At 31.6% G+C, this 15,348-nt stretch overlaps 1 protein-coding gene and 1 long non-coding RNA gene across 2 annotated transcripts; one reads left to right on the forward strand and one right to left on the reverse strand.

Moving 5' to 3' along the window:
- Positions 1-1,674: 1,674 nt before the first annotated feature.
- LOC128295556 (uncharacterized) lies at positions 1,675-2,522 on the forward strand. The gene is made up of 2 exons (XR_008286059.1): positions 1,675-1,961; positions 2,263-2,522. It is a non-coding gene; the product is annotated as an uncharacterized LOC128295556 (long non-coding RNA).
- Positions 2,523-4,933: 2,411 nt separating this feature from the next.
- LOC108481690 (cytochrome P450 72A397-like) lies at positions 4,934-7,202 on the reverse strand. The gene is made up of 3 exons (XM_053031229.1): positions 6,668-7,202; positions 5,576-5,948; positions 4,934-5,486 (listed from the first exon to the last, which is right to left on the reverse strand). Exons 1-3 carry the CDS (start codon positions 6,943-6,945, stop codon positions 5,052-5,054), a joined length of 1,086 nt encoding a protein of 361 aa, XP_052887189.1. The 5' UTR covers positions 6,946-7,202; the 3' UTR covers positions 4,934-5,051.
- Positions 7,203-15,348: the final 8,146 nt, after the last annotated feature.

The following is a 15,348-nucleotide window of genomic DNA, read 5'->3' on the forward strand; positions in this document are numbered from 1 at the left end:
TAATACAAGAATAACATCACAAATGTACGACAAATATAAATATGCAAGTGAATGAATTAAGGTACACATAATAACAATAATCACTCAACATGCATTATTTAAATGTTAATATTAGTAATCAAGGAGAAAAAAATAAATAAACAAATAAATGAAATAAATGAAATAACATATGTGATAATCTAAAATATATAGTATAAAGCCAATTAAAACGAATAAGATATAAAAACTATTTAACATGATCATAACTAAGTTTTAAAAGTAAATAAAGTGAAAAATGGATATTTAAAATATATAAAATGATTTAAGGAAAGATGATACATTTATTTACAAAATTTTAGATCAAATGATGCATACACATATATATGTATATATAAGTATAAAATATGTAATAGTATAAGGAAATAACGATAATGGGTGATAAATAAAATAAATAAATTGAGCTCTAAAAATGGGGCATAAAACAATTCAAAATAATAAGACAGTTTTAAATAAATAATACATAAAACAATTTTAAAATGAAAAGGCAATTTAAAGTAAAGAATATAAAACAATTTATAATAATTAATATATATAATATTTTGGGCATAAAATAAAGTAACCTATATAAAGCAAACTTCAAATAAACAATATGTTAAATGAAATAAGAAGAATAATACAAAAAAAAAATAACAAGAACACTTTAAAATAATTTACCAAAGAGCTTAAAATGTGTAAAAGAAAATTTTAAAATAAATATTGTTCAAAAATAAAATATATATAAATCCAAAATAATATTTATGAAAGTTTTTCAATAAATACCTATATAGTCTTAAAATTAATAATAATAAAGGTTTACAATAAATAATAAAAGAGTTCAAAATAATTTTCATATAAAATAATGTAACTAAGTAATATATAAAAATTTTAAAAATAGAATTTAGTTCAAATGACATATAAAATATTTAGAAAAATAACGTGAAAAAAAAAGAAATTTGATGTAAGAAAATGCATAGAAAAATGTTTAAAATAAAAGATATATATATAGGTATACATGTAATAATCTAAAATACCAAGATACGTATAAGAATCTAAAATAAATACTACATATGATGATCAAATGAAATGATATATATAAAATATTTAAAATTGGTAATAATTTAAAATGCATGATGTGTTCAAAAAAAATAATAATAATAATAATAATGTAGATAAATACATAAAAATGATATAATAATAATAAACTAAGGAATAACAATATACTAATAATATAAATAAAAATATAAACAACAAAAAACATAGCAATAGCAATAATAATAATGGAATGAAGGTGATAATAATAATAGCAAATAATATGCATGAAAATAAAATACAATTATAATACCATAATATCAAATAATAAAATAAAATATAAAAGAAAAGGACGAAAAGGGCTAATTTGAACTCTAGATGAAATTGGGTGAAAATAATAAAATAAAAAGAAATGGGACCGAATTGCTAATATGCGTAAGTTTCAAAGCCAAATTAAAAAGGAAGTGAAATAAATGTGGCATGATTGAATGTTTGCGCAAAGGGGAAGGACCTAATGTACAATTCCCCCATTTTCAATTAAAAGGCACATATTAGGCCTGTTAAACGGGTTAAAGTGCAGGCCTTTTTTTTTAAATAACTTAAAACCCTTTTTTTTATTTTGTGTTTCCAGCCCCTATTTTGAAAAGCAAAAAAAAAAAACAGAGAGTTTCTTGGCTCTCTCTCCCTCATTTCCCCTTTTGCTAGGGTTTATACCTATCATTGCCGCCGCCATGGAGCCACCGTAGGTGGTGGTCGGGGTTGCTTGAATGGGGGCTTTTGACCCCGATTTTGGGGGCGCCTGAAGGCCCTATTTTCTTAGCCCGAAAATCTGAAGGGAGAGACCCCCATTTTCCTTTTTGAGAGCCGATTTCAACGACGGAGTAGGGCTCCGATGTCGCGGCTCCGAAGTTCAGGTAAGTCCCCTTTCTTCTTTTTTTTTTTATTTTTTTTGTTTTAAAACTGATTTTTTGAACAAAAAAAGGAAAATAAAAAATAAAGAAACGAAAAAAGGAAATAAAATTCAACCTTTTTTATGTGTTTTTTTTTTTGCTTTTGATTTGCCAAAATTCGTGATACAATTTTTGTATATTGAATCCCCCCCCAATTTTTACAATCGGATCCCCCTCTTATAGCCATTTCAAAACGATATTTTAAGCCTCTTGCTACTGCTCTTGTGTTGTCAGCTTCTGTCTTGGTGTTTGTTTCATTTTGCAGGGTATGGAGGAGTTGGTGGGAGTGTGTGATGCCTGGGAATGGTGCTGCAGAGGCATGGGGTGGCAAACATCACGGGGTGGCCAGGGTTCTTTTTTTCTTTGCTATTTTTTATTATTGGTCTGGGCTAGGGTTAGTAGTTTGGGTTGTTTTGTATTGGGTTTTAAGGGGTTTGAATAATTGGGTTGTATTTGGGCCAAAATTGGTCTACAACAGAAGCTTTTTGATAGATTTTTAAATCCCATTATTTTTTTTCACGTAAAGTATTAAGAAAAAATCATGAAACTTGAAAGTCCACCGAAAATTCCAATATGTTTTTTCTGCAACATAAAAACATAAAACTATAATAAGACCATATAACTCCAACAAAGTTATCACCAAGTTGCATTATTTCTTTCCAAGCATTCATTGAGTGCCTTTGCTGAAGACTCAAAATTATATTAAATTAATATTAATTTTAATTTAAATATTGATTTGTTATTAGTATCATTATCTAAAACTAGAATTTTATCCAGGGTTTAAAATTAATTTTTAATTATATTTTTATGTTTTAAGATTTATGATTATCATTTTTAATTACATTATTTTTAAAGTTTAAACATATTTTCTCTTCCTGAAAATGTAATAGTATATGATCATTACATTTAAGGCTTGTTAATACTATATTAATAAATTTGATTTAAATATTAGAATTACATTTAAATAATTATGCATTGTGACCTCCTAAGCTTTCTCCAACCTTGATTGATAGCTTTGCTTGCTTCGCCAAATTTTTCTACTCAACCCTCAATTGAGTGGGCAATCAACAGTAGATAAGACTGAATCTCAAAGAAATACAAAGTGAGGGCAGCTCTGAACTAGAGATGAGCATAGGCCGGGCCGAGAGCTCAACTAAAAATTTAGAATCATTTGTTAGGCTCAGCCTGAAAAATGGGCTTAAAATTTTGTCCAAACCCAACCCAAATAAAGATGCTAAAACTCGGACTCGACCACATTTGCCCATATTAATTTTCATATAATTTTAAAATATATATAATACATCCAAAATACTCAAAATATCAAAATAAATATTTCTCAACAAATTGAAAATATATTTTAAAAAATATGTATACTTAAATAACACTAAGATAGAAGCAACTTAACAAGTAAATGTCTCTAAAATAATAACAAAATTAACAATAAAATAAGTTTTATACAATATCCAAACAATAACAACAAAATAGTAGCAAAATAATAGTAAAATGATAGCAAAATAGGGAGAAAATAACAAGAAAATAATATTAAAAAATTAAATTTTTTTTGTCTTTTAGTGAATTTAGGCAGGGCTAGGCCCGAGGTCAAAAATGCCTTACTCAAGGCTCGGCCCGTTTTCTAAACGAACCTTATATTTTTTGTCCAAGCCCATTTTTCGGGCCTATATTTTTATTCAAACCTCTCACATTTCTAGTAGATCTTTAGGCCGGGCCGGATAACCCGACCAATGCTCACCTCTATTTTGACCCTCTAAAAATAAAATAATTATGTTTTAAAACATAAAAAGAAATTATAATTCAACTCTAAAATGATATTTAAAAATTATAAAAATATATACCACACAAATTATATGACCCAAAAAAATCTTTTACTAGCTTCCTCTCCTTTCATTTTGTTCATTATGTTTCTTGTCCAAATGTTACCACAATGATTCGCTCCTCTTTGCTCCCTACATTCAAGTGTTCACATCCCATACATTAGTGGGATTCTTGTCTTTACATTTCCATGACGCCTACCCACGTATCTTCACTTAAATCATTTTTGGACATTTACCCAACATCTCTCTATTTATCCTTTGTTGAGTGTTTTTTAAGTCTTTTAGATGGTGGTATTTATTTATTTATAGTCACCTTAAAATAGGAAAATTTTCATTTAAGTCTTTTATAATTTATAAAATTTTAAATTAGTAATGATACAATTGTACTTCAACCTCCTAAAATTTATAAAATTTAATTTAATCATTTAAAATTAAAAAGAAATAAACTATTAAAATAGTGAAATTGAATTTTTATTTTCGTAAAAATATACAATTTAATTCTAACCTCTCAAAAAAATTTTGGCTCATAATTGATACTATTCATTGATATGATATACTAGGTAGATTCCATGCACATAGACACATATCATATTCTAAACATAAAACATGTTTATGCGGTCCCAATGTACGATCTCACATGTGACTTTACAGGAAACTATAGATACTTTTCTGTGAACACCCATTATCATGCAAGCTTGGTCCATGAACTCATCTTGCGAGCTCAATATAATTCAACCCAAACCCATTTAAATTTTGGCCGGTGATAACAAGTATAATATCCTCCTTAATAGTTTTTTTTTTTTACCACTAAGAGTAATCATCCCATCATCGGTTCCCTTCCACAAATCAACCATGAGGTTTAATTGTCATTCCTTCTTTAAAACAAATCCCTTAAACTAATAATACATTTGTACTTTAAATCTTTCTAAATTGATGCCCAAAGCAAAGTAGTCATTTTCTACTCCCCCTGCTCTAATTTCCATAAAAGTCTTTGTACCATATGCAATTATTTGTTTGATAATTACCACATTAGTCCCTCAACTATGTCCACCATTAAATACTACATCCATTCAAGACACTCAATTTCTGCATATTATTTCGGACTTTCACCAAACATCTCAAAATTTACTATTCATGCATCGGAATTGTACCATTACAGACACCGGACTTTGACGATACACTAAAACGCTATATTTTCACAAAAATTTGTTTACATAACAATTCAATTAGAGCCAAGTTTATGTAAAATTATCTGTGCACCATGCTGTGGACGAAGCGTTACCATGCTGCAAGGAGTGTGAGCATAGGAAGGGGAAAGCTCGAACCAGAAGTGTTGGAGAATCATAGCCACTGCCATTTTGGCTTCCATCATAGCAAAATTTTGGCCAATGCAGATCCTAGGACCCCATCCGAATGGCAGAAACGTGACTTGACTCTTTGTTGCTTTGGAAACCCCTTCCGCGAACCGCTCTGGCTTAAATTCCCGTGCGTCGTCGCCCCAAAGATCTTTGTCATGGTGGATCAGCAGGATCGGAACCGAAACTTCTGTTCCTGCTGGCAACAACAAATTTCCCAGTTTTATTTCTTTTGGAACGGAACGTCCTAGCTCAGTCGCTGATGGGTACAGCCTTAGAACCTCGTACAATATCATTGTTACCTGTAGAATTAGCGAAACAAAAAAACCAAGTTTTTGAGTTGTCCACCTCATTGATCGAACCTTCAAAAGACATGCTAGGGACTTCCAACTTTGAGACGATTAAGGCCATCAGCATTAGGTTTACTGTCACCCAAAACATGCAAAACCTCCTCTCTTGCTTTACTTTGCCAATCGGGATACCTTGCTAATAAAACCATAGTCCACACCGGTAAGACCGAAGTGGTCTCTTGGCCAGCAAAGTAAAACAGCTTGCATTCCTCAATCACATCCTCAATGCTCATCCCCATATTCTTTGCTTCCATTTCTCTGATATTGGATTCCACAAGTATGTCCAACAAGTCCTCATTGCTCTCTTCCCCTGCTTTAATTGCCTTCTCTCTTCTCTTTATCATTTCCCTAAGCGACTCTTTTATGTCTCTGTGTTTCATCTTCATCTCCCTGTTTGTCTTTGTTGACAAAAACCTTCAAGAAAACAAACACGAATTTAGCGAATTCCAACATTTGCAACCTTTTTCAAGTAAATTAAGTTGAGGGTTATCTCCAGCCTGGAATGTAAACAGTTTGTATTAATTTGATTGTGAGAACGAGTTGGTCCTCTAGTAATTGGAAAATTAGTTTGCCTTCTTCGAAGCTGCTTCCAAAAACAGATCGGGAAATCACATCTCTTGTCAAATCTACGAGATAAGGCCACACATCTAACTCACTGTATCCTTCTGTACACACCATCTTCTCCCATTTGCTTAACATGTCACTACAACTTTGATAGAATGCTGGCAACATATTCTGCATCCAATTATTTCTAAATCAGAAAAGCATAGGTTTAAGTATGATGTTTTCTGTAAAGTCTTGAGTACCCATCACTATTCTATACCTTCAACTTATCTTGATGAAATGCAGGGTTTATGATTTTTCTACGCTTGCTCCATCGGTCTCCTTCGAGGTTAACAAGGCCGCTTACAAGCAAATTAAGCAGTGGATTGGTATGTACCTTCTGGAAGTCATTAAATTTGTTTAAGTATTTCTCTTATTTTTTCAGGGTCCGTAATGTTCACCCTTGGTCTTGGACCAAACCATTTAAAAAATTTCTTTCCTGCATTTCCTCCCAATAAATTCCATACATAAATAACAAAGAATTATCATAAATTGAAGATTAAATAAAAAAAAAAAAAAACAAACCATACTGGTTGACAATTTGATGAAGAAAAGGAGCAACATAAGGCCCAATATCATCACTAAGAGGCATAGGTTTGGCTCTTGTTTGTCTATTCATAGTTGAGAGCTGTTTTATGTCACCGAAAAGGAACCTGTAAGTATTCCCTGCAAAACCCTGTTGTCTCAAGCACCTTTCGAGCCTCTTTGGGGCCAACCATACCCAGTTTAAAGCTCTCCATCCCCATATCATTAATAACCCAACAACAAGCAATGAGACCAAATCTCTAATTACATGGTAAACTTCCATATTTTTAGTATGAGAGAATTGTGTCTTCAAACTATGGTGTTTGTTGAAGCTGAAGCTCAAGTTTACTCACCTATCTATGAATGAACTTAACAAGAAGAAGTTTGAAGATATATTTATAGGTAGTTCTTGAATATAGTAAAAATAAAAATCTGAATCGATGATAAATACAGGTGATGAGAATCTAGGTTGAGGTGTTGAAGCATGAGGCCAGGTGACCTTATTTTTTTTTCTCTATGATGATAAATAGCTAAAAATATATATTTTAAAGTTGACAATTTAATTTTGGAAAATATATATATTTGTTTTATTGTTCTAGTTTTTGTTCTGGGCCAAATCTTATCCGGAAAACTGAATATAATGAGAGAAAAAATAAATTTAAATTCATCATTTATAAATTAAGATAAATTGAAGTAAAATTTTAAATTTATATTCCCAGTCGAATAAATTTTAATCGATATCAATTATGTTAATTCCATACAATGACTCAATTATAATCCAATTTATCTATAAAAACATTTATTATAAAAAGAAATTAATAAGAAAATAAGATTAGAATAAAAACCACCAACGTCCAAAGAATTGAAGGAGCTTAAGAAAGTAAAGTTTAATCTTATTATTATTTACCAACAAAATAATGACAAAAACATTTGTTGTGAATTATCATAAACAATAACTCACTGGAAATAAAATAAATTAGAACAAATGAGGGGATGGTGGCTGTTATGAAATTCATTATTACTGATCCGTATCCGATTACCTAATTGGGTTTTGGTCTGTATTCTGTGTAGTTCGTATTTTGTGTTCGCACGACATATATTCGCATATTTCATGAGACCGCGTGATGGGTTTATACCATTATATAGGTAAATTCACATTTAAAAAAAACGTATTAACCCTAAAATAAGATATATGTTGACATGCATAAGAACTTAGTTACGATGTCACGATCATGAATAATAATTATATTATATAAATATATAATTGAACCCTATTAAAGAAACATACTCTAAAATATTCAACATCAATATCAAGGGCGAAGCCAAAATAATCTTTTAATGGGCCGAATGAAATTTTAATTTTTAGTCTATATATTTATAACTTTTAAAGGATTAAATATAATTTTATAATTTTAGGAGTTACTTTTATTAATTTAAAATTTTTTAAAAAATTAAAAATTTAAATAATAATTTTAAATTTTAAAGAGACCGGTACCACGCGAGCCCCTCTAGATTCGCCGGTATATTACATGCATTTCAGTCAAAAGAGATTTGCTTGACCACCCAACAACTTCAATTATTGCACTAGAAATTATAGTAATTATAACAAGAAGGGCCTGCACCATCACCATCACCATCACCAGCATCTATAAAACATGGCTGTTTAAGAATATTAAAATATTATAAAATACATATTTAATTATTTATATTTAATAATACACTAAATTATTTAATATTACATTTTTATTTTAACAATTAATTTTAGTAATAATAATATTAAATTTTAATATTTTTAATAAATTATTGAAAAATATTTATATTAATATTTTAATTATATAAAATATGATTATATGTAGCTTTATTAATATATTTAATTTAAATTAAATTTTAATTAAACATGATTTATTATTACGTATATATATATGATATTAATTATTGTAAAATATTGTCTTATCATAAAATAAATTTTAATTGTCGAAAGAAAATACTAATATAATTTTTTATAACAAATATATTTATGTTATATTTATTTCACTAAAATAACTCTAAGAAAATGATTTAAAAATTTTTCAGACAACGAATAAAATTTCAACACAATAAAATATCATGTATTTCGAAAAATCAATCCATTTTTTAAAAATAATTTTTTGAAAGTCGTTCTAAGTGAAATAAACAAAAACTTAGTTTTGAATTTCACGGCAGATTAAAGATAAGATAAGTAAGTTTGGCAGCTTGGTTTACCTAGACTAGTTTTCGTATTTTCTTCAATCAAAGGCTCATTTGGTGTCTGTTGGAGCTAAATTTTTTATAGTAGCTAATAGACTCGAAAAATTTTAATATTTATGGTTTGATTTCGTTTGAGATACTATAGCTTTGGGTTTTCAACTTTTAAAGTCAGTCATTATTTGGGTGGTATTCTCAACATTTCTCTTTAACTTGCTTGAGATTATTTATGATAGCCTTTGTTGAGTTATAAGCTCTTATTGTAACTTTGTGTTGTAATATTGTAGCAATGTTTTTTTTTTTTTAAATTATAGTGAAGCTTGTAGCGACGTAAAAATTTTAGCTTAGCTTGGTCTCTAATTGTGGCGATTTATTGAAAAAAAAGTTTGAAATTTGACGTTTGATTTTTGAAATAAACAGGGAGTCGCCACCGATCCTTTTTCCTAGGTGTGATCGGACACCTATTAGATCTCTTATTAAAACGAATAAAAGGCTGAGTTTAGGTCTACGTTAAAATCCAGAGAAAATTTAGGGTTCGGGAGTCGGTTACGCGCGAGGAAGGTATTAGCACCCTCGCGACGCCCAAAATTGGTATCTTATTAAACACATGTTGTCTTGATTTTCAAAAATACGAATTCAATTTGACATTTAAGTGTGATCCGATTGAAGGAAATGAGAAGTTGCAAGTTTTTTGTTTTTAGAAGGACGTCCCATTTTAACACGAGCCGATTAATTTCACCCAACATAGCGATGAAATCGATGACTTAATGTTAAAATTGGTACATTGCCTTATTTTTAAAATTAAAACGTAAAAAGTTTTTAAAATGATAATAAAAAATCCAAGAATATTATTGTCAAAAAATGCGAACAATGATGTGAATAATAAAATATATAAAATATAAAATATTAAAATATCAAAATATTAGAATAATAATAATTAATATTGACAAATAAAAATAAAATAGAAATAAAAAGATGTACATAATATATATATATTAGAAATAATAATGATGTTTTTAAAAAATACTATTAATAATACTATATCAATATGTACATATATAAAAAATAAATACGTGATAATATTAAAAATATGTACATAATATAGTGTTAAAATACATACATAATATAGTTAAGATATATACATAAGATAACATGTAGAAAAAATTGATATATATAAATAATATAATATTAAAGATATATAAATAAAATAGTATAAAATATATATATACATAATATAGAATTTAAAATATACCTAATATATTAAAAGAATATATATAATATAATATTAAGAAATATAATAATAACAAAAAAAAAGAGAGGGAGAGGGTGGGTGATTTTTTACCAAAGGTCGGCCATCGTCCGGTCATGGATCATCACCATGGCCCACCGTACACGGCAATGGGACTTCAAAAAAACTTTTTCGGTAAAAATGAGTAAGCTTCCTCCTTTTATTTTTTATTTTTACTTTCGTATAAAAGAAACAAAATAAGATTGAAAGGAAAACAATAAGTAAACAAAGAACTTAAAATGAGAATAGACAAAGAAACCTCTTTTGCTTTGATCTTTGATTAATCTTCAAAAAACTAGCTTCTCCAAAACTAGCCTTCACAATAACTCTTCTCCTTGATTACTTTAAAAGAAACCTCTCCAAAATCCTTTACAATAACTTTCTCTCCCAAAACTCTCCAAAAAATCCCCATATACAAAATATGAGAAGGCTTATATAGCCATTTACAAAATATTTTTTTATTGTTTATGTCTTCATTTGTAGGTACAAGTGGTGGTGGAGAAGGTGTGGCTAGTGGAGTTGGTGGTGAAAAAAAAGTGGCTAGTGGAGTTGGTGGTGGAAAAGGTGTGGCTAGTGGAGTTGGTGGTGGAAAAAGAGTGGCTAGTGGAGTTGGTGGTGGAAAATGTGTGGCTAGTGGAGTTGGTGGTGGAAAAGGAGTGGCTAGTTGAGAAAAGTTTAAGTTGTGGGCTAGGTTTTTTTATTTTGATTTGGGCTTAGGGTTTGGGCCATTGGGGTTTTGATGTAAATTGGGCTTTGGGTAGTTAAGATTTTGGGTTTTGGGTTTAATTTTGGTGGGTTAGGTAAGGCTAAATTGGGTTTTGATGTAAATGGGCTAAAATTGGCCTACAATAATGCCCTCTTTGCTTATTATCGTAACGAGAATAGAGCAAAGATATAAAAAAGCCAATTTTGCCCGGTCTTGCTAAGTATGGACTTCTTTGGTGCTCTTCTCATCCGTAGTCTCTTTCCATCCATCGCATCTTGTAGCTTTGGTTCAATCCATCGCAAATTCGGAGATATGCCTTGTAGCTTCAATCTGTTCCAATGTAATTCAATATGCTCTTCTATCGCCCGGTGAGATAAGGTTTTGGGTCTTCTCTTACGCCACTTTAGAAAGGCAAGATCTAATATCCTCGATTAACTCACTTGCAACTTCGGGAGACAAAATCGTGTCTTCAATCACTCTAATATTGATTCTTTACTCGGCATGTGATCCCGAGCTCAACTCATTTCTCGCAATATGAATTGACTCTGTAAAACTAGACATTAAAAGCGAAATTGAAAATAGCTCAAGACGTGAGCCAAGGCTCAACTCACCTCTCAAAAAGTAGATTTTGAAAATACCTCGACATGTGAACCCAAGGCTCAACTCACATCTCGCAATATGAATTGATTTTTGAAAAATATAAATTGAAAAAACAGAAATTGAAAAGCAGAAATTAAAAAGACCTCAGCATGTGAGCCGAGACTCAACTCACCTCTCGCAATATGAGTTAATTTTTGACAAACAGAAATTGAAATTACCTCAGCGTGTCCCGAGGCTCAACTCATCTTTCGCAATATGAGTTGATTTTTTTGAAAAACAGAAATTTAAAAATACCTCAGCGTGTCCTGAGGCTCAACTCACCTCTCGCAATATGAGTTGATTTTTTTTTACGAACAGAAATTGAAGAACAGAAATTGAAAAGACCTCATCATGTGAGCCGAGGCTCAACTCACCTCTCGCAATATGAGTTAATTTCTGACAAACAAAAATTGAAATTACCTCAGCGTGTCCCGAGGCTCAACTCACCTCTCGCAATATGAGTTGATTTTTGAAAAATATAAATTGAAAAAAACAGAAATTGAAAAGCAGAAATTAAAAAGACCTCAGCATGTGAGCCGAGACTCAACTCACCTCTCGCAATATGAGTTAATTTTGACAAGCAAATTGAAATTACCTCAACAGTGTCCAGGCTCAACTCACCTTCGCAATATGAGTTGATTTTTTGAAACACGAAATTGAAGAATGAAATGGAAAACACCTCGGCGTCTTGAGGTTCAACTCACCTCTCGCAATATGAGCTGATTTTTTTTAAAAGACAGAAATTGAAAATACCTCAACATGTCTTGAGGCTCAACTCACCTCTCGCAATATGAGTTGATTTTTGACAAACAAAAATTGAAATTACCTCAGCATGTCCTGAGGCTCAACTCACCTATCGCAATATGAGTTGATTTTTTTGAAAAACAGAAATTGAAAATACCTCAACGTGTCTTGAGGCTCAACTCACCTCTTGCAATATGAGTTGAGTTTTGACAAACAAAAATTGAAATTACCTCAGCGTCTTGAGGTTCAACTCACCTATCGCAATATGAGTTGATTTTTTTGAAAAACAGAAATTGAAAATACCTCAGCGTGCCCTGAGGCTCAACTCACCTCTCACAATATGAGTTGGTTTTTTTGACAAACAGAAATTGAAAATACCTCAGCGTGTCCTGAGGCTCAACTCACCTCTCACAATATGAGTTGATTTTGACAAATAGAGACAGAAATTGAAAATACCTCAGCACGTGAGCTGAGGCTCAACTCACCTCTTGCAATATGAGTTGAATTTTTTGAAAGACAGAAATTGAAAATACCTCAACGTGTCTTGAGGCTCAACTCACTTCTTGCAGTATGAGTTGAATTTTGAAACAGAAATAAAAATTATCTCAGCGTTTTGAAGTTCAACTCACCTCTCGCAATATGAGCTGATTTTTTTGAAAGATAGAAATTGAAAATACCTCAACGTGTCTTGAGGCTCAACTCACCTCTCGCAATATGAGTTGATTTTTGACAAACAAAAATTGAAATTACCTCAGCGTGTCTTGAGGTTCAACTCACCTCTCGCAATATGAGCTGATTTTTTGAAAGATGAAATTGAAAATACCTCAACGTGTCTTGAGGCTCAACTCACCTCTCGCAATATGAGTTGATTTTGACAAACAAAATTGAAATTACCTCAGCGTGTCACGAGGCTCAACTCACCTATCGCAATATGAGTTGATTTTTGAAAAAGCAAATTGAAAATACCTCAACGTGTCTTGAGGCTCAACTCACCTCTTGCAATATGAGTTGAGTTTTGACAAACAAAATTGAAATTACCTCGGCGTGTCACGAGGCTCAACTCACTTCTGCAATATGAGTTGATTTTTTAGAAACATAAATTAAAAAACGAAATTGAAAATACCTCAACAGTGTCTGAGGCTCAACTCACCTCTCGCAATATGAGTTGATTTGAAAAGCGAATTTGTAAGGCAAAATTGAAAAGCAGAATTGAAAATACTTGGCGTGCTCAAGCTCAACTCACCTCTCGCAATATGAGTTGATTTTTGAAAAAGAAATTAAAAGCGAAATTGAAAAAGCGAAATTAAAATATCTCGGCGTGCCTCGAGGCTCACTCACCTCTCAATATGAGTTAATTTTTGAAAAGCATAAATTGAAATTACCTCAGCGTGTCCTGAGGCTCAACTCACCTCTCGCAATATGAGTTGATTTTTTGAAAAGCATAAATTGAAGAAACAAAAATTGAAAATACCTCAGCGTGTGACCTAAGGCCCAACTCACCTCTCGCAATATGAGTTGATTTTTTTGAAAGATAGAAATAAAAACATCAAAATACCAAAAGATGTCATCTGGTGGAATTTAAGTGTCCTTTCCTTTGATTCAGTACAGCTATCATCAAAACCTCTTGTTCTGCTGAAATACATGTATATGTCATGCATGATGTTATCATGATATGCACATGTTTACCTTAAATGCCTTTATGCCTACATGATCATGCTATGCGCCTTGGGCTTGCTTGTCATATGTCCCTTTCTGTCATGATTTTTGATGATCTGCGTTCACTTGCTTTGACTCTTGACTTTCTCTTGAGGCCTGTACCTTTCCTCTAGCTTCACGACTAATCTCGTTTCTCGATATCGCTCTTTTGCCCTGGTTGAACTTTGTCCTTGCTTTGAGGCTCTTGTACTTATCAAATTCTTATCCGGTAATGCTTAGCACTTCTTTTGTTTAGAGTATGTCATTTCACTATTTATCATGTAAATGAACCACATAATGAGATGCATGAAAATGGTCAGTAGGGACAAAAGGATACCTCACATTTATTCATTTCAAATGTAGCAAACAAAGAAAGTTAATCAATGATAGTAAAAAAAGTGTCATAAAGAGAAAGGGGATCGCATTTCAACAAATACAAATGCTCTAGATATTCAACACATGAACTCTTCCACGTTCCTCAATCAAGAATCTTTTCGAGCATGGCTTTCTTGCGTAAGAGATTTTGAGTTTTTAGAAATACTTCAAATACTGTAGTCTCTCTGTTTGACCCACCGTTCAAAACGCCTTGCTTTTTAAACCAGTGCTTGCTTCATTAGAACGCCCTTTTAGGTTTTCATCCTAATCTTTTGTGTTAATCAAGACGCCCTTTTCGGGTTTTCACCTTGATCCCTCTCTCTTTTTCTTTTTTCTTTTCTTTTCTCTTTTTTTTTTTTAAGATGCCCTTTTATGGGTTTTCATCTTGATTTTCTTTTTTTTAAGCATAATATTTCTTTACAGCATCTGAATTCATTGGATTCGATAACTCCTTCACATCTATCTCAGTGAGAATCAAAGCTCCACCCGAGAATGCTTTCTTTACGGCGTATGGTCCTTCCCAATTTGGGGCCCATTTTTCTCAGAAGTCATTTTGTATTGGGAGAATCTTTCTCAGCACAAGTTCTCCTTCGTGGAATTCTCTTGGCCGTACTTTCTTCTCATGGGCCACGATCATTCTCTTTTGGTACATTTGTCTATGACAAATTGCCTTTAGACGTTTTTCTTCGATGAGGTTTAATTGATCATATCGAGCTCGAACCCATTCTGCTTCTTCTAGTTTCGATTCCATTAAGACTCGTAGAGAGGGGATCTCAACCTCGATAGGTAGCACAGCTTTCATTCCATATACCAGAGAGAAAATAGTTGCTCCCGTAGATGTCCGCACAGATGTACGATATGCATACAAAGCAAATGGTAGCTTCTCGTGCCAATCTTTATATGTCTCAGTCATTTTCCCAATAATCTTCTTAATATTCTTGTTGGCCGCTTCAACAGCTCCATTCATTTTCGGGCGATAGGGTGATGAATTATGATATTTGAAATTGTTCACACAC

This window comes from Gossypium arboreum, chromosome 1, assembly GCF_025698485.1.
Source record: "Gossypium arboreum isolate Shixiya-1 chromosome 1, ASM2569848v2, whole genome shotgun sequence".
NCBI classification, from domain to species: domain Eukaryota; kingdom Viridiplantae; phylum Streptophyta; class Magnoliopsida; order Malvales; family Malvaceae; genus Gossypium; species Gossypium arboreum.